Here is a 24,072-nt window from a genome sequence, read left to right as displayed (position 1 = left end):
AGCGCACTGTTGGGTTGAAAATGAGAGAGGTGAAAGAAGTGACCGAATCTCCATTTTACCTATGGCAATAAAGGTGCATCACTCACTTTTTCTAGTTAGCACTGCAGGCAAATGGGGTATCGGAGTGTCACACAAGGCACTCAGGGCTCTGATCTTCAATAAGCTCTTTGGACATATTAATATATGTATATTTAAGGTCAGTGGTGAGTTTTTCCAGGACCCAGAAGGTGAGCCGATGCCTATTGTGGCACAGCTGAGCGCTAAAGTTGGAGAGGCAAGATGTGGGAAGCCGATCGTCAACCAACGTGCGTAGAAAGGGCATCGAAGCTTCAGTGCTTCGAAAGAAGACCAGCAGAAAGTAAGACGGGTCCGGGACCTTTAGTCTGGATAGAGAAATGGCTACTGAAGCCACCGATACTGGAGAGATGCCAACTTTCACCCGCGTTGTTCCAGTTTGATAACTGGTGAATAAAGAAGTTTACGTTGTTTTAAAGGAACTTGTGGAGCTTTGGTAATTCTGTCCAGTCGGCCCCTCAACGGCCTCGCAACCGAGTGTTTTTCCAGAACTTCTCCGTGGAACAGAACCCTTGGGCTTGTTCTGACTTTGAAAGAGCCAGAGCAATGGGTAAGCCCAAATAGCCCAGTGTCCCTACAGCCTATGCCTGACAATGGCAGGGCTTGTGCCAACCCTGAACCTGCATCAAATACATTCTTGTCTTCCAGATCAGAAGGGGTTATTTTACAGTAAGTTTTGCTTTCCCCGGGGCCAATAAAATGGAAAGTGCCTTGGTTTAGCCTATAGAGCTACATACTCCTTACATATACATGTAGTCCGTGTGACCACTGTTATGGATCCTATCGCTCAGTCCTTGCTGCTGCTCCTTACAAGGATAGTCCTATACCATATCACTGGTGACTGTGACCTAATCAATGTTGATGTCAGACAGCTGAATGACGCCCGTCCCAAACCTTGTGTACTCTAGTCAGCACTATCTTAGTCATCAATACCGGGGAACCCATCCTACTCGAGCAAGCAGAATGCAGCTATGAGGTCGAAGGTGACTGGAGTAGACGGGTGTTACTTGGGCGAGCGGGTGCACAGCGTAGGGTCTGCTAGCAGGTACGGTGATCATGCCTTCGCTGCACACTACGAAGAGGATTGGGGTCTGTCTGAACGAGAACAAGAAAAGGAAACTTAATTTTCACCTATTTGAAGAACTCTGCAGGTCAGTCCTACTCCATGTAGATTTCATGCTACCTGTTGGTGTTTGTACAGGTGTGCTGCTGGGCTATATACAACCTATGGAGTGATCTCTAACACTATATTACCAGGGTTCTGTATTACGGTTTTCATTCCAATATGTAGCACACGGTACACCCAGTTATAATGTGCAGTCCTATGTAAAATCGCGCACAATGAAATCATATTACGATGAGTAGAGTCACATAGCAATCTGATAATATGTCACTTCCATACATGCCTATTCCATGTGATGTGCGGTATATACATTATACTAAATAGATATAATGTATCCCAGAGTATTGGCTCTTGTACGTTTGGGGTATTCTATAGGTAAAGAAAAACAATTTCCAGATATTTATTGGGGAAGTTTGAATTAATAAAGGGGAGTTTATGGGGTTCTGGAATCTCATCTGTAAAGGGGGTCTCTCACTGTGGAGGACCCGGCGGGCCTATCCATGCATTACACAGACAGACCAATTCAATAAAAGGCCTGTGAGCAGATCATCCTTGGGGGATTCCTCTAACAAAATGAAGTTTTCAAAGTGAACGACCCCTTTAAATATAATATCTTGATAGATCTTCCTTCATCTCAGGATGGGAGTTGAACTCATATATACAAGTAGAGGAGATTCCAAGTAAAGAAGTTTCATTGATGGGTAGCTTAATCTTAGAGCACAAAGTATTGTATGGCAATCCATTATTACACAGCAGGGGTATAGTATCTACTACTTGGTTATGATATTAGTGTGCATGCCCACTTTCTGCCAATGCCAAGACCTGTATTATCCTTTGCAACCTTAACTGCTGCCAATGCCAAGAACTCTATATCCCACCAGCACCTTAATCACTGCCAATGCAAGAGCTATGGTATATCACCCGCGATCACCTTAATCACTGACAACACCGAGTCCTGTATCACGCACCATCAGCTTAAAGCCTGTGGATACTTTGGGCAAATGTTTTTTCACTTAAATGCATGTATAAACATTTGTGCAATAGGGTTTAATTAGAGATGTTGCACCGTTTATCTTCTGCATCTTCTACTTATCACTGTATATAGAAACTGCAATGTAAGTGTCAGTAGGAGATTGGCCAGTGAGGCTGGTGGCTTCGGATACCTTTACACAAGCCGTCCTGACAGCTGTCCTATGGGCTTCCGCCTGACTGTCACTCCTATGCTTTACGCTGGAGCAATAGTCGTTCAGTAAATGGCGGCACAATGGGGGGGGGGATCGTTCCGGCCACACGCCTCCATTCACAATAAGCAGGAGTCGCTCAAACACTGAGCAGCTCCTGTTTACAGAGGCCGATAGTCGCTTGGCTTTTAGCTCTAGTTCTCGCTCAGTTCCCCCGTCGGGGATGATTATCGCCTGAATTTGCTTCAAGCAAGACATCCGGTGATAATCGTCCCGTGTGAATGTACCTTTAGTTTTGCCCCCTCTCTCTCCTCTCCTGCACTCATCATAAACTATTATTGACAACCACAAACATAAACTTTGTTGTGGTCATAAATGAGCTGATAAGAAAGTGCAGGAGAGGAGAGAGCGGAGGAGACTAAGCCGTCAGCCTCACTGGCAGATCTCCTATTGAGACTTAGACTGCGATTTCTATATACAGTGATATGTAGAAGCTGCAGAAGATAAACGTTGCAAACTTTTTAGCTAAACCCTATTGGAGAATTGCTTGCCAGCCCAAAATATACTCATAGAAGTTAAAAACTGCTCTAAGGGTGTCCAAAACCTCTAAGTAATATGTGGCCATCAAAAATTTAAAAAATTGGGGAATTTTTGATACTGAGGAAGTAGGATTGACTGGAACAAGAGCATGTAGTGTCCAAACATCACAATGAGTGAACAGACCTAGTCCTGAGATCATCATGCTACTATACTATCCCCATACCAATCTACTTTATAATCTGACTGTAGATCAAGCACAGGTCAGGCCCCAAAAAGTCAGTCTTCTGGGAAGTACTCTTCAGACTACAACGTCGATTCTTCCTGTTTCGGATTATTTACAACATGGTGCATTGTTTAGTTGATAAACCTTCCTGTCGCTCCATAACTATCTGCATGGAGTCCCCGGACTGATGTGTGCGGCTGCAGAGCTGCGTTACGACTTACATCTCGGTGTCTGGCTCTTTAGCTTTTCAGTTCCTGCGTGACATTACTGGCATCTGTTAATATAAAGTGGCTCTAAGTGCAAACTTCCCATCCATAATCATGTCCGCAGTCACCCATTCAGCAGAACCATCCTTGGGTCATCATCTTGATCCGTTTTGGGTTATCCTGGCCCAAGCATTCTCGTACCCCGTCTATTCATCTATAAGTGCATTGCTATATACTATCATACGGAGGGACTGTTCTGCGCTCTTTGTGTGTCATTTCATCCTGTTTCTTGTTTTGTGTCTGTATTTCAGGAATCATGGATATGATGTAACAGAGGTAAGAGTTCATAGGAATTTCCTCTCTATTATGATATGACATCGCGGCCTTTATTGTGATTCCCACACCCTTCCTCTATGGCAGCTGATAAACCTCAATAATGACCTAATGTGGCTTTGTACAGGACGATAGAGCGAATGTAACAACAATTGTTTGTGTAAACGGGGCGCAAAACAGGTGACAAGCCAGAATTCATTCATTAGTCGCTTTGTTTCTGCTCACCTGATTAATGATCATCTGGTGTAAACAGGTAATTGTTGTCTTTCAACAACTGGCGAATCGCTTTGTAGGGCAGTTTGCGTTTGTTCAGCGGTTGCGTCCCCCCAAATGTTGATTGGCTCCCACCTTTTTTTGAACTCCTATTTTACGCTCGTTGAGCTTTGAAAGCACATAAATATATGGAAGTGATCCTCGATTGGACGATCCCCGCTGGTCTTTGGAAGGACACTCTCAGCTAGGTCTATGACTAGTCTTAGTCTTCAGGTATATACTCCCTGCTGCATCTTCTTGCTGGTTTGACCTTTGATGGAACACAGTGCTGAGGCTTCTGGCAGCAGCGAGTGTTCACTTGTAGACCGATCACATGTATTTATGTGCGTTCAGTGGACTCGGCAACCAATGAGCGTGCGCTGGGGAGAGGTTGGAATCTCAAATACATGTCCACAAAAGAACCTCACGCTCCCCTAACTAGTAACTTCACAACCCCCTAAGTAGTGACCTCACAACCCCCTAACTAGTGACTTCACGGTCCCCTAACTAGTAACTTCACAACTCCCTAACTAGTAACTTCACAACTTCCTAACTAGTAACTTCACACTCCCATAACTAGTAACTTCACAACCCCCTAACTAGTAACTTCACGCTCCCCTAACTAGTAACTTCACAACCCCCTAACTAGTAACATCACGCTCCCCTAACTAGTAACTTCACAACCCCCTAACTAGTAATTTCACACTCCCCTAACTAGTAACTTCACGCTCCCCTAACTAGTAACTTCACACTCCCCTAACTAGTAACTTCACGCTCCTCTAACTAGTAACTTCACGCTCCTCTAACTAGTAACTTAACAACCCCCTAACTAGTAACTTCACGCTCCCCTAACTAGTAACTTCACGCTCCCCTAACTAGTAACTTCACGCTCCCCTAACTAGTAACTTCACAACCCCCTAACTAGTAACTTCACGCTAACCTAACTAGTAACTTCACAACCCCCTAACTAGTAACTTCACACTCCTCTAAGTAGTAACTTCACAACCCCCTAACTAGTAACTTTACGCTCCCCTAACTAGTAACTTCACAACCCCCTAACTAGTAACTTCACGCTCCCCTAGCTAGTAACTTCACGCTCCCCTAACTAGTAACTTCACAACCCCCTAACTAGTAACTTCACAACCCTCTAACTAGTAACTTCACACTCCCGTAACTAGTAACTTCATGCTCCCCTAACTAGTAACTTCACACTCCCCTAACTAGTAACTTCACGCTCCCCTAACTAGTAACTTCACGCTCCCCTAACTAGTAACTTCACAACCTCCTAACTAGTAACTTCACACTCCCCTAACTAGTAACTTCACGCTCCCCTAACTAGTAACTTTACGCTCCCCTAACTAGTAACTTCACAACCTCCTAACTAGTAACTTCACAACCCCCTAACTAGTAACTTCACGCTCCCCTAACTAGTAACTTCACGCTCCCCTAACTAGTAACTTCACAACCCGCTAGCTAGTAACTTCACGCTCCCCTAACTAGTAACTTCACAACCCCCTAACTAGTAACTTCACAACCCCCCTAACTACTAACTTCACGCTCCTCTAACTAGTAACTTCACGCTCCCCTAACTAGTAACTTCACAACCCCCCTAACTAGTAACTTCACGCTCCCCTAACTAGTAACTTCACGCTCCCCTAACTAGTAACTTCACAACCCCCTAACTAGTAACTTCACAACCCCCTAACTAGTAACTTCACACTCCCCTAACTAGTAACTTTACAACCTCCTAACTAGTAACTTCACACTCCCCTAACTAGTAACTTCACGCTCCCCTAACTAGTAACTTCACAACCCCCTAACTAGTAACTTCACGCTCCCCTAACTAGTAACTTCACAACCCCCCTAACTAGTAACTTCACGCTCCCCTAACTAGTAACTTCACGCTCCCCTAACTAGTAACTTCACAACCTCCTAACTAGTAACTTCACACTCCCCTAACTAGTAACTTCACGCTCCCCTAACTAGTAACTTTACGCTCCCCTAACTAGTAACTTCACAACCTCCTAACTAGTAACTTCACAACCCCCTAACTAGTAACTTCACGCTCCCCTAACTAGTAACTTCACGCTCCCCTAACTAGTAACTTCACAACCCGCTAGCTAGTAACTTCACGCTCCCCTAACTAGTAACTTCACAACCCCCTAACTAGTAACTTCACAACCCCCCTAACTACTAACTTCACGCTCCTCTAACTAGTAACTTCACGCTCCCCTAACTAGTAACTTCACAACCCCCCTAACTAGTAACTTCACGCTCCCCTAACTAGTAACTTCACGCTCCCCTAACTAGTAACTTCACAACCCCCTAACTAGTAACTTCACAACCCCCTAACTAGTAACTTCACACTCCCCTAACTAGTAACTTTACAACCTCCTAACTAGTAACTTCACACTCCCCTAACTAGTAACTTCACGCTCCCCTAACTAGTAACTTCACAACCCCCTAACTAGTAACTTCACGCTCCCCTAACTAGTAACTTCACAACCCCCCTAACTAGTAACTTCACGCTCCCCTAACTAGTAACTTCACGCTCCCCTAACTAGTAACTTCACGCTCCCCTAACTAGTAACTTCACAACCCGCTAACTAGTAACTTCACGCTCCCCTAACTAGTAACTTCACAACCCCCTAACTAGTAACTTCACGCTCCCCTAACTAGTAACTTCACGCTCCCCTAACTAGTAACTTCACGCTCCCCTAACTAGTAACTTCACGCTCCTCTAACTAGTAACTTCACAACCCCCTAACTAGTAACTTCACGCTCCCCTAACTAGTAACTTCACGCTCCCCTAACTAGTAACTTCACGCTCCTCTAACTAGTAACTTCACAACCCACTAACTAGTAACTTCACGCTTCCCTAACTAGTAACTTCACAACCCCCCTAACTAGTAACTTCACGCTCCCCTAACTAGTAACTTCACAACCCCCCTAACTAGTAACTTCACGCTCCCCTAACTAGTAACTTCACAACCCCCTAACTAGTAACTTCACAACCCCCTAACTAGTAACTTCACGCTCCCCTAACTGGTAACTTCACAACCCCCTAACTAGTAACTTCACAACCCCCTAACTAGTAACTTCACAACCCCCTAACTAGTAACTTCACGCTCCCCTAACTGGTAACTTCACAACCCCCTAACTAGTAACGTCACGCTCCCCTAACTAGTAACTTCACACTCCCCTAACTAGTAACTTTACAACCTCCTAACTAGTAACTTCACACTCCCCTAACTAGTAACGTCACGCTCCCCTAACTAGTAACTTCACGCTCCCCTAACTAGTAACTTCACGCTCCCCTAACTAGCGCACACATGATATTTCGGTCCGTATAAATGATCCCTACAATTTGCTCAATGCAAGTGAACAGCAATCACTCAGTATAAAAGCGCACAAACAACCGTCGTTCACAACTATTTGGAGTGACTATTCAGACCATAGTTGCCCGTGTAAAGTCACCCTCAGATGGTAAATGAGAGGTGTGAAGGTTCCTGGTTCTACTATGATGAGGCTCCAATTCTCCAATGTCTCGAGCACTGAGGAGATGGAGGCTGATTAATGGAGCCTTTTCTGCCATATTTGTGGCGTAATTTGCGCTAGAATAATGGCTACTATTTTTGCAACATATTTACAACTGAGTTGCACCAAAAGGAATGAAAAGTGATGAATAGCTCAGCTAATTATTCTTTCTTACGAATTCGGGGGTGACCTCTGTGTGTCGGATGTGACGCATTTAAGAAGCTGAATGTCAGAAAACTGGTGCAAAGAGTAAGCACAGATGACTTGGCCCCATAGTGTCTCGTACATAAGATTCGAGATGATCCTTCCCTTTAACGTGTTAATGATACATTCCGTACATCATCTTACTCTCTGAGGTCCGCTCCTCAATGAGAGACGGGCAGTTCAAAGCTTATTTCGAGCTTGTGCATGGATGGCTATAGTTGGAACCTCCATCCACACTCAGGCTATGGCTCTCATTATTTTTCCATCAAGGGTCATTAGGCCAAACATATCCAAGATGGTGAACGAAATTGGAGTGCACATTGTTTATATTATACTCCTCTTCACCTCACCATTACTTCGCAGAACCGTTTCCATAAGGCTCATATTGTGTCCTCTTCAGGTTGACCTCACCAAATGTCTCAATAGCCAAGGACCATTTGATCTTATTATCCACAAGTTGACGGACCTCTTGGTAGAAGCGGGTCAGGATCTGGCGTCCCATCATCTTGTCCAGAGGCTGCAGGTAATACCACAAAAAAGGAGACCTAGGAGTAGTGTAGTCAGGAGCAGGTAACTGAAATCGGAGCATCTAGTAATGGCAGTGGCTTCATCTGGGTGTTGATAATGAGTAAGCAGATTATGTTTAGTTTTTTATCCCAAGGTCTATCTGGACACTCATCCATTCACCATCCTTCTGGACCCCCTCCCGGCTCTGTACACACTACTTGACCGATTCCAGTCACATCACCTTCTACAAAGCCTGGAGACCCGACAGCAAGGTGAAACAAAAAGCTATCAGACATCACATCACATGCAGTGCCCAGTATCCGTCCGTGCAGATTTAGATTATAGGTGATATTACGTTCATGCTATGAAATAGTCAGTCTTGTCTGAAGTCAAACACTATGCAGAACTAGCAGATTGGTCATGTTATGGAAGTAACTCATACATCATACATTTGGGGATATTTGTAGATCCTGAGTCACTGGCGTGGACACATAGTGGCCATAAATCAGCTGATATCTCCTTCCAACACAGTAAGATGGTCCATTCTTGGACTCCTTGAGCAGTAAATACCAAACTGTATAGCAAAGGAAAGGTGGCTGTTCATTACATGACATTTTCCAATATGGACTATTTGGTGCTGTTTCCCCTCCTAATCTAATGACATTTGCTGCAATCCAATTGTCTTCTATTGGGCTGCCTTCTACAGACTTTATACATTGGACTACCCCCATGTTCAGATGTAGGAAGAGTATTGTGAGCAGCAAGGCTAAAGCTATAGTAGCAGATCCTGGTTCCTGAGGAGGCCCAAAGGCTCTTCTGCTACATACGACACCAGTATTACGAGGGTTGCTCTGTCAGAAGCGGATGTTGGCGGTATGGCAGTACGGTATGGCAGTACGGTATGGCAGTATGGTTTGAACCTTCTCCCCAATACCTGATAAATGTTGTTGTTGTGGGACAGATGGCCACAGAAGAGCAGTGACGCCCATCAGTGCTTGCCGAATGTTTAGGGATCCCCAACAGTGAGTGTTAGCTCAGTGAGGCGGTGGTTGGTGCATTCCAACAGCAGTAAATGTGATGTCAAAGATAAGCCACGTTCCAGACCGCCATGCACATCTGTCACACCATCAGAAGAAGAGCATCCAGTCCGCTCATCTGTGTGAATCGGCGGATCATTGTTTCCTACAGATTGAAGCTGATATCCAACATCTTGCACAGTTCTCTGGTCGAAATCTGCCGATTTACGCAGATGAACTAATTGAGACACTCTTAGTTTTGTGGTGGGACAGCTGTGCATGGCCGCTCCAAACATGGGTTGTCTTTCACTCTATTGCCACCGTTGGGACACCCACCACCTCGCTGTGCTACATCCAATGTCTGGGCTCCGTGAGCGTTCAGCGATCATCAGTGAATGTCAATGGGTGCAATTCTTTCTGCCTGGAGGACTTCACTTACACGCTTCTGTTTATACACATTTTATGTCAGATGCTATTCATCAGATTGCCCCTTTGCTGCCATCAGTCGCACAGCAGCAAAATTTACCAGATATTCGCAGGAAGGTTCAAACGTTTTTACCCTACTGCCAACATCCGCCCATGATGTTCTGTGCCAACATAATAAGATAGGAGGCAGCAGTTTTGGAGTGACTCTTGTATATCTGGCACAGGGGAGGTGGGGGAACTTTTACAAAAATTGCATTGGAGCTCAAGAGCTGCAAGATACGGCTCTGAGGACCAATGACACGGCTAAACGTCCGGCGCCCAAGCATTTTAGGAGATTTGGGATCTAGTTAGTTCCTTTGCTGTACATGTGGCACGGCTTCTCCAAATTGAGTATTCTGCATTTAATTTTGCTTAACTTTGATTTAAGATGTCCAGGAGAAGACCAGCGTAAAAAGGGCTTCTCTTCAGTCTTGTTGATGAAGTCCTTGATGAGCTGCTATCTTTTTACATAATCCAGTAAAGGGTAAATCAGGCCAATAATGCAAATCTGGACAGTGCCGTTTGTATTAACTATTAACCAGCCTGCATGCTTCCTGTTTTGTGTTGCAGGGGTCAGTGCCGTGTTCTCCCCTCCATGTGTGCAGCTGATGACCAGACGCAGTGATACGGTGGCTTTGGTCAGAGACCACCTAACCTTCCCTATTAGTAAGCCTATCTATTCATTACAAATGGTCTAGTGCATGGATATAGTTTTCGAGTGAGAACAAAGATTGGTCCTAAAGTTCCACCATTATTTCTGGCTTGTCGGCCACGTTGATGAAGAGCCTCACTGAGTAACAAAATGTAAATGGGCTACTAAAGATAAGCTCCAGAGATAAGGCTCGTGTGGCCCATTTACACGCAAGGATTGTCGCTCAAAATGTGTTCCAATGAACGACAGTGAGCGCCAATCGTTGGGTGTAAACGTGAAGCCATCCTCCACTTTCTCTCCACTTGTCGTTGGCCGCTGAGTTTCAGCCTGCATAAAAATAGTCGCTGGTTTGTTCGCTGGTCGTTATATTTAAACAGCAGTTGTTCAAACAGCTCGGGGGATGGGTGATTGTTTGTCAGGGTCTACTCTCTGCCCCCACCGACTCGCTGCATTCACCGGATCATATTCATGTTTTTATGGGCATTTTAGTTATGTTTGTTACAGTTTTTCGCACAAAAGCGAATACTTCAACAAGTTTTTCTCTTTGCAGTAATTTATTTACGCCCGGCTAAACAAAGTGCCAACCCACCCGCTCTCACAGCAGACAAGGGCTATTTCTTCACACTAATTAATAGACCTCCCACATAGAGATTCTTTCAAAAGCCAATCCACGTATTTGCACAGAACCAAAGTTTTTAATGCGCTATACACCCACCCATCTGAGGATACAATCTCCACTTATCTGTATGTGTAAAAACTACCAAACGGCCCGGCGAAGGAGGGAGATGGCCAGAATGTCAAATGATTATCTTTACGTGTAATCGCTCATCGTTTGAAAGCAAAAAAGTTGTTGAGCCGATCGTTTGATCAAACAACCGTCGTTGCGTGTAAATGGGCCTCCGTATATTGATACCTGTTTACACAGACGATACTAACTTGGTTTTAGGTGAGCTAAAAAACCAAGCGACTCTGACAAGTGAGCAATTCTAGCTCATTTGCCCCGTCGGGTCCATAGCTTACACGGGACGACAGTCGTCCATAATTGCTCTTTTAGGCTATTATTTGGGCAACTATTGGCTCGTGTACAATGACCTTTACCCAAGAGTAAATTGCTAGTAACAGGGTTTTATCCTCGTGCCAAGGTGCAGTAATGCTATGATATCCCTGGTGCCACTAGTGTCCAATATCTAGAGTCATGTGTTCTCCAGCGACTGATTGGTGAAGACCACCATAGATGAAGCCTGAGCAGTGATGGGGTTGGTAGACTTGGGGCTGCCTCAGTCCCCTTCCCCGTTGGCAGGTTAAGCGTCTACCAAGCTCTAACCCTCCACAGACACCACAACATAAGTAAAGAAGGGACATCGAAAATGACCTGAACCGTACACAGCTCTGTAGCTTCTGGGACCCCAATGCAATATCAGCCGCAGGACCCCACAGCTCTGTGTTACTTATAATGCTGTGCCTTCCTACGTGTCAGAGGGACTGTCTGGGCCTCTCAGGTACCAGGGATTGGGCGTGATAGATACCCTTACACCCCTGTAGTTATGCCCCCTGCAGTCCTTCTCTCCTACAAGGATGGAAGTATTCTTATAAACCAGTATGTGGGGGGGTCATGGCATAAACTTTATTTTTGCTATTCCGCCTATTCTCCTCTCTGTGTGGCTCAGAAGAAGACCGTATTTCTCTCTTTGTCATCAGGTGTAGCAAACTTTACCTTAACGTGTTAAATGCACTGTTGTAGCAAACTTCAAGTTGACACAACAACAAAAAAGACATTTAAAAAGTCAAGTTAACGTTTGCTGCATCTGTCGGTGTCTTAGTAGTCTTCCTGTTTTCTTCACAATATTGGTGTAGAGACAATAATAGCCGAACTACAAACATACAAGTACATAACGTTCATCATAAGCTAGACAGGGAAGGGTTAACTCTACGATAATTGAGGAAAGGTCAGATGAGGTAATAAAGCAAACATTGCTGTGCCGGCGGTGACATCTCCTGCCGTCCCCGTGTAACAATGCCTGCCATCTCCCCATAGAGGCTTCTATCATCTGTTACAGACTGGGGACCTTTCATGCCGGATGGAATAGGCTGCACGACGCGCTGCAAACCGCGGGGAATTCCACACCAAAATCCGCAGTTAGACGCGCAAATTGTGATGTGGAATTCTGCAGCTGCGGATTTGGCTGCATCCTGCGGTGTAATGCCTTCCCATGTAAAGGGTTCCTGGTAGTGTTTGCTGTCCTGTGGATACAAGGTGGTGGCTGTCTCCTCCCTAATTGAATTGGTCATTATCTCTTGGCATGGGGTGATTTGTGTCATTCAGCCCGAGGGTGCAAAGTTCTACAGGTGTGGTCCATGCAACCTACTGCTTTTGTCATAGTATCGTAGAATGGTAGAGTTGGAAAGGACCAACAGGGTCATCGGGTCCTCCAGGGTCATCGGGTCCTCCGGGGTCATCGGGTCCTCCAAGGTCATCGGGTCCTCCAAGGTCATCCGGTCCTCCAGGGTCATCGGGTCCAACCCCCTGCTCAGTGCTGGATCACTAAATCATCCCAGACAGATGTTTGTCCAGCCTTTGTTTGAAGAGCATTGAAGGAGAACTCACCACCTCCTGTGGCAACCTGTTCCATGCATTATAGCAGTATAAGGGCTCTTTCACACGAGTGTAGGCATTTTTACAGTTTATCGTCCACGCCGTCTATTGGTGTGGATGGACGTTTTTCCGTGATCACAGCCAGCGTTTTCTCGCCCATTCACACGACCATGAGCGTAGTTTTTAGCAAAAAAATATGCCGCACCCCAGAAAACCCCTCGCTCTGCAAAATGTATTGTGATGCCTTCCCATGCCTATAGAGAGGCACCTGTAAGCTTTTCGCATTGTTGGACGCTGCTAAACTCCCTCCCCCTCCCTTTCTTTGTCCGGCTTCTATAGGAGTCTATGGGAGCCGCCGCCGTATATCGGGCAAATGATAGCTCCAGAACCATGTTCTTGCCCCGCCTCTGTGCGGCGGCGCGTTCTTCAGTTGGTTATGTTCCATTTTTCATGGTTCTATGTTTTTGCGTGCCGTATATTCACCTGTGTGAGCGGATACATTGGAAACCAATGCCTTAGATGGTCGCATATATCAGGCGGGCGTAAACATGTCGCCGTTTATGCGCTCGTGTGAATGAAGCCCAAGGAGCTTTCATACACGGCTAATCCCGCTGCAGGTTGGGATGCAGTTGTTTTATTTAACTAAAGCCAGAAGTGGATCCGGCGGGATGAAGCGTGAGGGGCGGGTTCACACGGGCGATTTTCTTGCGTGAGTTTTGCGTGTTGTGAGACAAAAAAAACAACTTGCACAGAAATTGACCACATTATTTGCATTGGGTGTGATTACAGGGGCGATTTTTCTCCTGATGCTGCGAGATAGCAGAACCGCAGCTCGCTCTATTTTTTGGCAATATCACCAATATTTTTCACGCCTTTTTCAAGCTTTAAAGTACAAGTATTTTACTCTTCAAAACCGCGTCGCTGAAATAAACGTGTAATGATCCCCGGCCCGGAGGAATCCCTCAGTCCTGGGCCCCTGCAGCGCGGGGTTAATCATCCTCCAGGTAGCCGGTATACCCCACAAGCATGGTGGATCCCGGACAAAGAGGGACTTCTACATGCCATCCTGGACCAAGGGTGCCGAAGGGTTGTCGCTGGGTAGGGTTAACCCTTCACCTGCCATGCTCCATATGTTTTGATTGGAGACATCATTGCTTCATCAGGCGCATTCTTACCTTCTGCTTTTCACAATTTTTTCTGTGAGAGGAAACAAATCCCGTAGTCGTGGCGCGGCGTGCGGACGGGACCTTCACGCTGGGGACATACGGTTTATCATTTTTCCTATTGAAACAACATGCAGTTTTCAAACACGTGAAAATCGTATGTACCGCGATGTGATGGGTTTTTCTCGCAAAACACAACGCACTTGAATAGAAAATCGCAGCTTTATGAGCGCAAATTTCTCAGACCGATGTCGCACTCGCCTTCCTTATTCCTTCTGGATCCATTTCTGGCCTTGCCTCATAAATCTGCATCACAAACTGAAGTGACGGCTTTAAAGAAAACAAAACCCCGGGGGCATTCATAAAGGAATTGATGCCAGTCTGTGACCTAAAAAAGTTGCGAAATTTTGCACAAGTCGGATTTGCCCAAAAATTTGCCATTTTTTTGATGTCTGCGCTCCCAACTGCCTGTTTTAAATGGGGGAGTGGCTTGTCAGACATGGCTGCCGCAGACCGACACATTTATGGATAATTGTTCTTTTTAGTGGGGTCATACTCATGAGCGATTGTTCTGCACGTCGCACTGTGATGCGGGTAACAAATCGCGGCATGTCCTATCGTTGATCGCGCCCTCGCAACGCACATTGTTCTTAAAGGGGGCGGCAGCCTAGAAGCTCTAACTCTGCTCCTGTTCATGTGGGGATACAAGTTGCACAGTTGTCAATATTTGTATGCAGATTCCATGGAGATGTTGCTGCCAGGCAGGTACATGTATATATGTCACGTGTGTCACACACAACAGTATACACCTGATGGCAACACAACAGACCGCTATCACATTACAGGATCATTATATCATCAATCCCCAATTTCAGTGACTGTTGGAAACTGCACATTCATTACACACTATCCTACCAAAGGTAGTTGGACACCCGAGAAAGAATCAAAAGTAGCATTCATTTCCATATGTTGATGCCTAGTGGGGCTCATTTGGCCCTAATGACATCGGATACCATCCGTGAGATACTTTCTTCTAACATCTGATACACTTCACTGGTATTTCCCTCCATTCATCCTGCAAACATCTGGTGAGTTCTTTCAAAGAAAAAGGATGCTGTCATTTCCTGACCCGACGTTCTAGTTCATCCTAAAGATGTTCAGTAGGTTCAGGTTGGGACTCTGTGCAGCCGGTCCAGTCATGGAGCATCCATATCCTCAGACCAACATAGAACAGCGTTGGATCTGTGACGAGGCGCATTGTCTGGTTGGAAGTATGGCTGACCATTCCCAGAGTATTACCACATTGTTGGCAGCCCATTACTGTGTAGGATGTCAGGGTCCACCTCCATGGTCATGGTTCTTAGCACTACAACCAACAGACCGAGACCATGCCACGTAACACATCCACAGAACGTCTACTGTACCTCAGGTAAGAGGTGCTCCCCAGACATCAGGGTATGTATAAGAGGCGTGATACTCTGCTACAAGTGGAGGGTTGATACTTTGATATAACAGGGATGATGTAAGTTGGGGGACTGCTAGGACACGGGGTTGTCACATGTAGGAGGACACAGGCCTTGCAACTTACCAAACATGGATCTTTACTTGATGCGGAAAATGGATGTCCGGTAGTCAACTACGCTATTCTATAATACAAGTATAACGGAACTGAACAGAATCCTCGTCAGACACCAAAGGGGTTACTGTTTTACCAATGAAAGTGGACGGTTCGGTTCGGAGGTTTCACTTGGCTGTTTTCAGTATTTTGGTGACGGACTTCTGAGACGGAATCCCATAGTGTGGGAACGCACACTTACTGTGGAGGTGCTTGTTCACTCTTACAATGATACAACACTATAAGAGGAGTGGTACTCTCATATAACAGGGGGGGGGGGGGGGGGTACTGTGCTATACTGTGACATCCAAGCTGGACGCAAAACCCCTCATCCAGATCGGATGTAATATGTGTACATACAGTATACTAATGCAGAGAGCACAAGATATTTAAACTGAAACCCAAAAGTGGGCAACAGGAAATCCGACCCTAACCTACTAATGCGATGAGACCCTACCTAAAAGCGGAGCACCTACCCTGATGAGGGCAACCCCACATCAGGAACCTGAGGCGACCATCACTTTTTCTAATTGGAATCAGGGATAATGCTTGTCACAATAAATAACAATCTAGATGTTTAAACAAACATGCCAGATGAAATACCAATGCAGGGATAGTAATAAGTCAGCAGATAGATGATGCAACACCCCAGATATCTTTAACACCAAACAGACTTATCTCATAATAGAACAAGACAGGAGCTGCCACCTTGACCTGGGACACCTTCCGACTAGAAGTATAACCTCAATGAGGAGGAACTGGAGTAAATGTGTACAGACAAGTGCTGATTGGCCAGCTGGGACACATGCCTCCCAGCCAACCAATCCAACCACACACCAGCAGATAAGTGCTAATGTCAGTGTCCGATGCTGAAATGACAGAGGTGCGTGGATCACGTGGGCTGGGCCAGATGCCATGACGTCACCCTGGTCCTAACTTGACACAGTCAGCGAACCGTGACATATATGTAGCGTCATAGTCTGCTATAAGCTGGTGTGAAACAGGGCAGTATGATAGGACATGCATATTGCCCCATGATACCTGTTATTCTGTAATAACCGGGCTGTTTATGTAGCCTGTTCAATAGTAACAGTTGGTAGATTGTTGGTAAGAACAGTTATGCTGGCCATACTAATCCGCTTCTTAAAGGATTGGACAATCCCTTCTTGTTAGTAGAGCCCCCTGGAGATCCGTTGATTGCAGGTTTCCCTTTTACTTTCTCTGATGCGATTCCTGAGATCAGAAAAAAATGTTATTATCACCTATTAATAATAATGTAATTTTCCTTCCCTTGTAGTTTGCAAAGCTCGGGTGGCTCACGGACTGCGCTCACATGAGGTCTGTCATATGCCGTGTTTGTTAATGTACCATTTATGGTTGTTTAAACATTATGACTCTCTAATCTCTCGAATACAATAAATATATACATTGATACCTATATACAGGGTTAAGAGTGCCTCGGGTTACAAGTAGAGATGAGCGAACGTACTCGGTAAGGCCGATTTCGCAATCGAGCACCATGATTTTCGAGTACTTCACTACTCGGGTGAAAAGTACTCGGGGTCGTCGGGGGGCGGGGCGTGTCAGAGCGGGGGGTAGCAGCGCGGAACAGGGGGGAGCCCTCTCTCTCTCCCTCTCCCCCCCCACTCCCCTCTGCAACCCCCCGCTCACCCACAGCGCACCCGAGTACTTTTCACCCGAGTAGTGAAGTGCTCGATTGCGAAATCGGCCTTACCGAGTACGTTCGCTCATCTCTAGTTACAAGCTTTTTGACTTGAGAGCAGGCTCTCTCCCGAATTTTTGCTCGGATTTAAGAGCAAAAACTTGGGTTAAGAGCCTTGCTCTCAATGGAGCGGCCGCTGCTGCCGGCAACTCCTGCAGTGATTTTCGGGGAAGGGCTTTAAATATAACCCCTTCCCTGAAAACCATCCCTAGCATGTGTAAAAAAATATATACTCACCTGTCCGCTGCTGCCGGATCTCAGGCGTGTCTAGCCGCCGCTTGTTCTCTCTGCATTTTTAACCCTTTCCAATCCAATGTTGGGCCTGCCACGACATCATCATTTCCCTCCACAGCTCCGATGTTGGGGCAGGCCCGACACTGCAGTGCAGGAGTGCATCTGCACCCGATCGTCAGACACATCGGGTGCAGATGCACTCCTGCACTGGTCCTCATCAAGAACCCCCGAGGAGAAGGCAGAAAGGGTTTTTAACCCTTTCTGCCTTCTCCTTTACACATTACATAGCGCTCAATTAGCGCTATGTAATGCACAGAGATTCCGGCCGGCGATCATGTGACCGCCGGTGTTACCTGACCCCCAGCGGTCACATGAACGCCGAGCCGGGAGCCTGCACCATGGGGGCACCTGCTTACCTGTCCGGCATCTTCCGCATTCTCCCTTCTGCCTCCCAGCCCGGCAATCATGTGACCGCTGGGTGCCACCTGACCCCAGCGGTCACATGATCGCCGAGTCGGGAGGCAGAAGGGAGAATGCGGAAGACGCAGGACAGGTAAGCAGGTCCCTCCACGGTGCAGTGAGCACTTGCACCCTCCTGAACACTTTCAGTTCAGGAGGGTGCAGGGAAAATGTATTTTTTCTCATCCATTCTCCCCAGCTCCAATTTATTTGGAGCTGGGGAGAATGGATGAGAAAAAATAGATGGATTGGAAAGGGTTAATCCCTACCTGCTGAAAAGCTTCAGAGCAGTGCAGGGAGAACAAGCATCGGCTAGACACGCCTGAGCCCCGGTAGCGATGGAGAGGTGAGTATATATATTTTGAATTTTTTTACTACAGCTAGGGATGATTTTCAGGGAAGGGCTTCTATTTAAAGACCTTCCCCGAAAATCACTGGAGGGGTTGCCGGCAGACCATTGCAATCAGTGGGAGAGCTTTGTGATCCGGAACGGATTAATGGCTTTTCCATTCATTTCAATGGGGAAACTGGTTTTGAGATAAGAGTGTTTTGGGTTAAGAGCTCCATCACGGAACAAATTAAACTCTTAACCCAAGGCACCACTGTATAAAATAAGCTGCAGGGTCAAAACAATGATGACATGACTAAGGCCATTTCGAATAGAGCACAGTTGAGTCTGAACTGGTTTCCCATTGGTTGCTCACACTGGTGGCAGTAGCTCCCACTGCTTGAACTCCCAGTAATCAGCTGTAAGCTGTTGATGAACCTGAAAAGAAGTGTTCAATTTGCCTGTAGCACCTCAACTGGGGAAATGAAGTCCCCAGACCTGAGAACGGGTGTGGTGGAGGAGAAGGCACTCTTCTCTCTTCACAATGTACCTTCCATGTCATCCCCCCAGTACCCTTCACTCACATTCCTCTCCTCATTTAAGGTCTACCCCCTTAGACTCTTCCATCCATTGTCCTTGTGACTGGTGGTCGTCTACCACCCATGGGTCCTTCCAGCCAGTTTCTGGATCATTTTGCCACCTGGCTTCACCACATCTTATCTTGTGGAATTCCAACTCTCATCCTGGGTGACTTTAACATTTCTATTGATTAATCGATTCCTCTATCCACCTCTCAGCTCCTATAGATAACTTCCTCCCCAGGCCTCTCATAGCTTATAGCCCTATCTAAAACTGAACTTCTTGTGTTTCCGCCATCTACTGACTGACCTAAACCTGATATCTTAATCTGTGGTACCACCATAACTCCTTGGCAGCACACCCACTGTCTTGGGGTCATATTTGATTCCGACCTTTCCTTCACTTCCCATATTCAGTCACTTGCTCCCTCATGTCACCTGCACCTCAAAAACCTCTCCAGAAGCCACCCTTTCTCTTATTGTCGCTATTTTGCACTTTCAGCTTGATTACTGCAACTCGCTACTGATCGGTTTTCCCCTCCCTAAAACTCTCCACTCTCCAATCCATCCCGAATGTAGTAGCCGGGCTTATTATCTTGTCAAGCTGCTACACTGATGCCTCCACCCTGTGCTAGTCATTGTACAGATAGCTCCAACCTGTGCCAGTCACTCTACTGATGCCTCCATTCTGTGTTAAGGCTACTTTAGACGCAACGATAATCGCTCAAAAGATGTCGCTCAAGTGACTTTTGAGCGATCATCGTTGTGTCATTTACAGCTGTTCCCCGCTGCGAGCGCCCAGCTGTTATACAACCTGGCGCTCAGAGTGGAGGATGCAGAAGACAAACGGAGTGTCTCCGCTTCTCTTCTGCATACAGCTGTTCTCCGCTCCGAGCGCGCGGCTGTTATACAGCCGAGCGCTCGGAGCGGAGAATGCAGAAGACAAGCAGGATGTCCCCGCTTGTCTTCTGCATCCAGATGTTTTCTGCACGGAGCGCCTGGCTGTTATACAGCCGAGCGCTCCGTGCCTGGTATGGAGAACAGAGCTGGACCGATCTGTTCTTCATACTCAACCTGTTATCAGGGAGCGGGATACAGCTGAAACAATAGTATCAGCTGTATCTCGTTGTGAATCCTTGATAAGACTCATTGTTGTCTTTCAGGATGCTAAAAGACAACGATGAGCGACGGAATAACGAAAACTGCACGATTTGTGTGCAGTTACACGCAACGATTATCGCTCAAAAGACGTCTTTTGAGCGATAATCGTTATGTCTAAATGGGCCTTTAGTCATTGTACTGATGCCTCCACCCTATGCCAGTCACTGTACTGATGCCTCCACCCTGTGCCATTAGCTGTACTGATGCCTACACCCTATGCCATTTGCTGTACTGATGCCTCTACCCTATGCCAGTCACTGTACTGATGCCTCCACCCTATGCCATTTGCTGTACTGATGCCTCCACCCTGTGCCATTTGCTGTACTGATGCCTCCACCCTATGCCATTTGCTGTACTGATGCCTCCACCCTATGCCAGTCACTGTACTGGTTGGCCGTCAAATATAGAATACAATTTAAAGTCATCAGTCTCATCCATAGAGCTCTCCACAGTGCTGCACTGCCCTATATTTCCTCTCTCTGTCTACCACCCATGCTCTCTGCTCTGCTAATGACCTTAGGCTAAATTCCTCTCTAATCCGAACCTCCCACTCCCATCTACAAGACTTTTCCAAAGCTGCACCAGTCCTCTGGGTTGTGCTTTCCCAGACAATCAGGTTAATTTTGAACGCCCACAACTTTAAGTATGCCCTAAAAACACATCTTTTTAGGCAGGCCTAGCATATTGCTTAATCTAACTCTTCTCCATCTACCCTGCTTCTACACTTCCCCTGGGAAACCTGAGCCCCTTCTTCCCACTGTACTCCCCAACGCACCCCCCCCCCCCCCCCATCCATCACACCTCTTATCTGCTTATTCACAAACATGGCTGGTGATCCCCTCACACAGCTTTATGTATGTATATATGTATATTATCCTATGTGTATACTTCCTGATAGTCTTTAAGCTCTTGCGAGCGGGACCCCCACCCCTCTTATTCACGATGTGCTTTGCTTTATTACTAGATGTTATGACCTAGAAACACTTGATGTAGCCTCGCTGACTAATAGGCTAGGGTCCTGAATGAGATAACCCCTCTATTGATTTAGAAGTCTACCGTGGTATTTGAGAATGAGTTGTGTAAACCAGACAGTTCCTATACGGTATGGCTGCTTTCATAAAAAACAGTGCCACACGTATTCACAGGCTGTATATGGTATTGCAGCTCAGGCCTATTTACTTCAATGGAGCTGAGCTGAAATACCACATACAATCCATATACAAGAATGGCGCCGTATCTAGAGGAAAGTAGTCATGTTTATCTGTACAACCCCCAAATGGGCGCATTATTGCAGGTCCCTGTAGGTAAGTGCTCTCTATACTTTTATTGTGCGGCATTATGCATGATCAGCTTTTTATGACATAGATTACTTGTACAATAAACATGTCTACAAATATGACATATGACACACGGACTTGGAAAAAGTACTATTCTCCTTGGCAAGGTTACCACAGACTTTGGTACTGTCCAATTATGGCTGACAGTTTCAGACTGTGTGGAGACTTCTTATTTACCTGGGAAATAGTAGCGCCCCATTAAAAATGTATCATATATTTCCAGGAGGAATAACAGAGGGACAGTACAGTGCAGCGTTCTAGAAGAAACCATGCTCCAGAATTATTTCATGGAGAATACAAGCATTTAGCAAAGCGAACGTGTCAGGCGAGATGCCTCTGGTTAAACCCATTCTGTAGGTCATCCAATCTCTGCCTTCCTGTATTGCAGATGTCGCTGATATTCAATGAGCAGGCCCTGAAGGACGTGACGCCCCCGTGCCTCCTGCAGAGCTTCATCAACCACAGCGCCACGCTCTATAAGATCTTTGTTGTGGGGGCCCAGCACTTTGTTGTCAAGAGACCATCCATACGGGATTTTCCTCTAGGGGAGACAGGTTGGTTCTAGAACATTCAGCTCTGTCCCCTAGTATTCGGTACAGTAGAGGTCTGATATCCCAATAATTCCAGTCGTCTAAACGGCGGATTATTGGGTTATTGGATTTTCCAGGTTACTAGTTCCCATTTTCCAGGGTGATGTTCCCCAACTGGTGCTGCTCCAATGGTCGCACTATTACCGTTCTCATCCCCCCCGACAGTCTGCAATATTCTTCCAACATCTGTATGTTTTTTACCTACAGACCAAAAGACAATCTTCTTTAACAGCCACGAGGTCTCCAAGGCCGAGTCCTGTTCACACCTGTCCCAAGTGAGTGCAACACTGGGTTCACTTACCTTCATTTTTTACATGTTACTGATAATGTATTAGAACTGGTACCGGGGTTGTAGTGCCATGTAGGGCAGACAGTGGGCATGGCCAGCCTGATCTACTTGTAACCTCGATGATGTTCTTCCTCAGTGTGGCAGCATCTTGGGGAGCTACATGAATCATCCTCCTCCTGGCTCTGTCCGCTCCCCTCTGATGGTCGGAGGTGCTGCTGTCAGCATATCACCGATCGCTCTTGCAACATGTTCTTTTACTTCTACTACTGTATTTATGTTAGGAGCTTGGTTATTGTGTCATATTTATGTTTGAAGCTTTGTTTTGGGGTTGTACTTATGTTATAAGCTTGGTTCTGGTGCTATCTTTATGTTGTGAGCTTGGTTCTGGTACTATATTTATGTTGTGAGCTTGGTTCTGGTACTATATTTATGTTATGAGCTTGGTTCTGGTGTTGTATTTATGTATTAAGCTTGCTTCTGGTACCTTATTTATTGACCGAGATGTTCTGGTGTGGCTATGCTGCCATCTTGCTGCTTTCTCAACAATCACTGCAATATATATGATTTTTTTCTTCTGATTGGGGGGGGGGAACCAAAAGAAAATTCTGCACAGGGTGCCTGTAAGCGGGATCTGCAGACACAAAGCAGATGCCTGTAATCATGCACACAGTAGTGTTAGATATATTCTGCTGTGTACCTGTAGCCATGTAACTATAATAGGCCTAGAGGTTATTGTCATACTTGGCCCAACAGGCCTCTTTGCCCCATATGAGAAGTTTAGTACATTAATGACATGATCGTTGGGGGTTCCAGGGTCTTTAGGTTACACCCCTGTCTACCCATGTGCATTTTATACTGGCGTTACCACATTTCTCCCCATAAATTAATACAGAATCCATTCTGAGGAAACCCCATCTTTAGGCCTCACTAACTGGATAGAGCAGACTGACTGCAGCTCTCTATGGCCCTAGATGTACTCTTCAGTAGTTGAACAGCCACATGCAGAAGAGTTTTGACAATTCTGTTCTTCTAATGTTCTACTACTTTGTCTGTATTGGCAGGGTCTTCACACGACGGGTTCTAAAGATGTTCTTCTCTCTTTCCAGGCTCCTTTGTATCCAGAAGTCCTACCTCCATCAGATGAAGTAGTCAGACAGGTGGTCCAGGGTCTTCAGGAGGCTTTGGGGATGTCTCTTTTTGGTGTGGATTTAATTGTGGACACACAGAGTGGTCGTTGTGCCGTTATTGATGTCAATGCATTTCCAGGTATGTGCTTGTCGCACTCCACTTATACTGTAAATGGTGTTCCTTCTACCCATGGATCCCAACTGCATACATTCCTTCTTTTCTTAGGCTATGAAGGGGTTACTGAATTTTTCCCAGCTTTACTTTCACACGTCAACAAAATACTCAAAAACAACAAAGAATCTACCTCTACCTTGGAAGGTTCCTCTGATGTCCCTACATGTGAAGATCGCAAGATAGACCTAAGATCTCTCCCAGAGCCTTGTAAAAGACAAGCCAGTGGCACGTCTTATTTTACAATGCATACCCCAGCCTATTCTGCTGATCGGTGACATAGGAGATAACCAAACCAATAGACCTTCCTATAGCAAATTAAACCTTGACAATGGCCAACCTTTCATTATAATGAGATGATCGTTACTGGAACCAGATGACATTCTGCA

General features: G+C 45.9%; 1 protein-coding gene across 1 annotated transcript; it reads left to right on the top strand.

The window, feature by feature from the left end:
- Nucleotides 1–1,038: 1,038 nt before the first annotated feature.
- On the top strand, nucleotides 1,039–23,961 carry LOC136581162 (inositol-tetrakisphosphate 1-kinase-like). Its single transcript, XM_066582145.1, has 10 exons — nucleotides 1,039–1,226; nucleotides 3,660–3,684; nucleotides 8,075–8,197; nucleotides 8,336–8,453; nucleotides 10,233–10,328; nucleotides 16,983–17,023; nucleotides 21,894–22,059; nucleotides 22,303–22,370; nucleotides 23,491–23,650; nucleotides 23,738–23,961. Exons 1-10 carry the CDS (start codon nucleotides 1,132–1,134, stop codon nucleotides 23,959–23,961), a joined length of 1,116 nt encoding a protein of 371 aa, XP_066438242.1. The 5' UTR covers nucleotides 1,039–1,131.
- The last annotated feature ends 111 nt before the right edge of the window (nucleotides 23,962–24,072 follow it).

The sequence above is a fragment of the Eleutherodactylus coqui genome, chromosome 10 (genome assembly GCF_035609145.1).
Source record: "Eleutherodactylus coqui strain aEleCoq1 chromosome 10, aEleCoq1.hap1, whole genome shotgun sequence".
NCBI lineage: Eukaryota > Metazoa > Chordata > Amphibia > Anura > Eleutherodactylidae > Eleutherodactylus > Eleutherodactylus coqui.
Note: the sequence above shows the minus strand (reverse complement) of the source record. Positions and strands in the feature narration are given on the sequence as shown.

Bases quoted from the DNA above. Each gene is read 5' to 3' on its own strand.
- LOC136581162 (XM_066582145.1), top strand. From the start codon at position 1,132: ATGCCTTCGCTGCACACTACGAAGAGGATTGGGGTCTGTCTGAACGAG. The intron at 10,329-16,982 runs GTAAGCCTATCT...CTTCCCTTGTAG, and splicing joins CCACCTAACCTTCCCTATTA to TTTGCAAAGCTCGGGTGGCT. The intron at 22,371-23,490 runs GTGAGTGCAACA...CTCTCTTTCCAG, and splicing joins CCTGTTCACACCTGTCCCAA to GCTCCTTTGTATCCAGAAGT.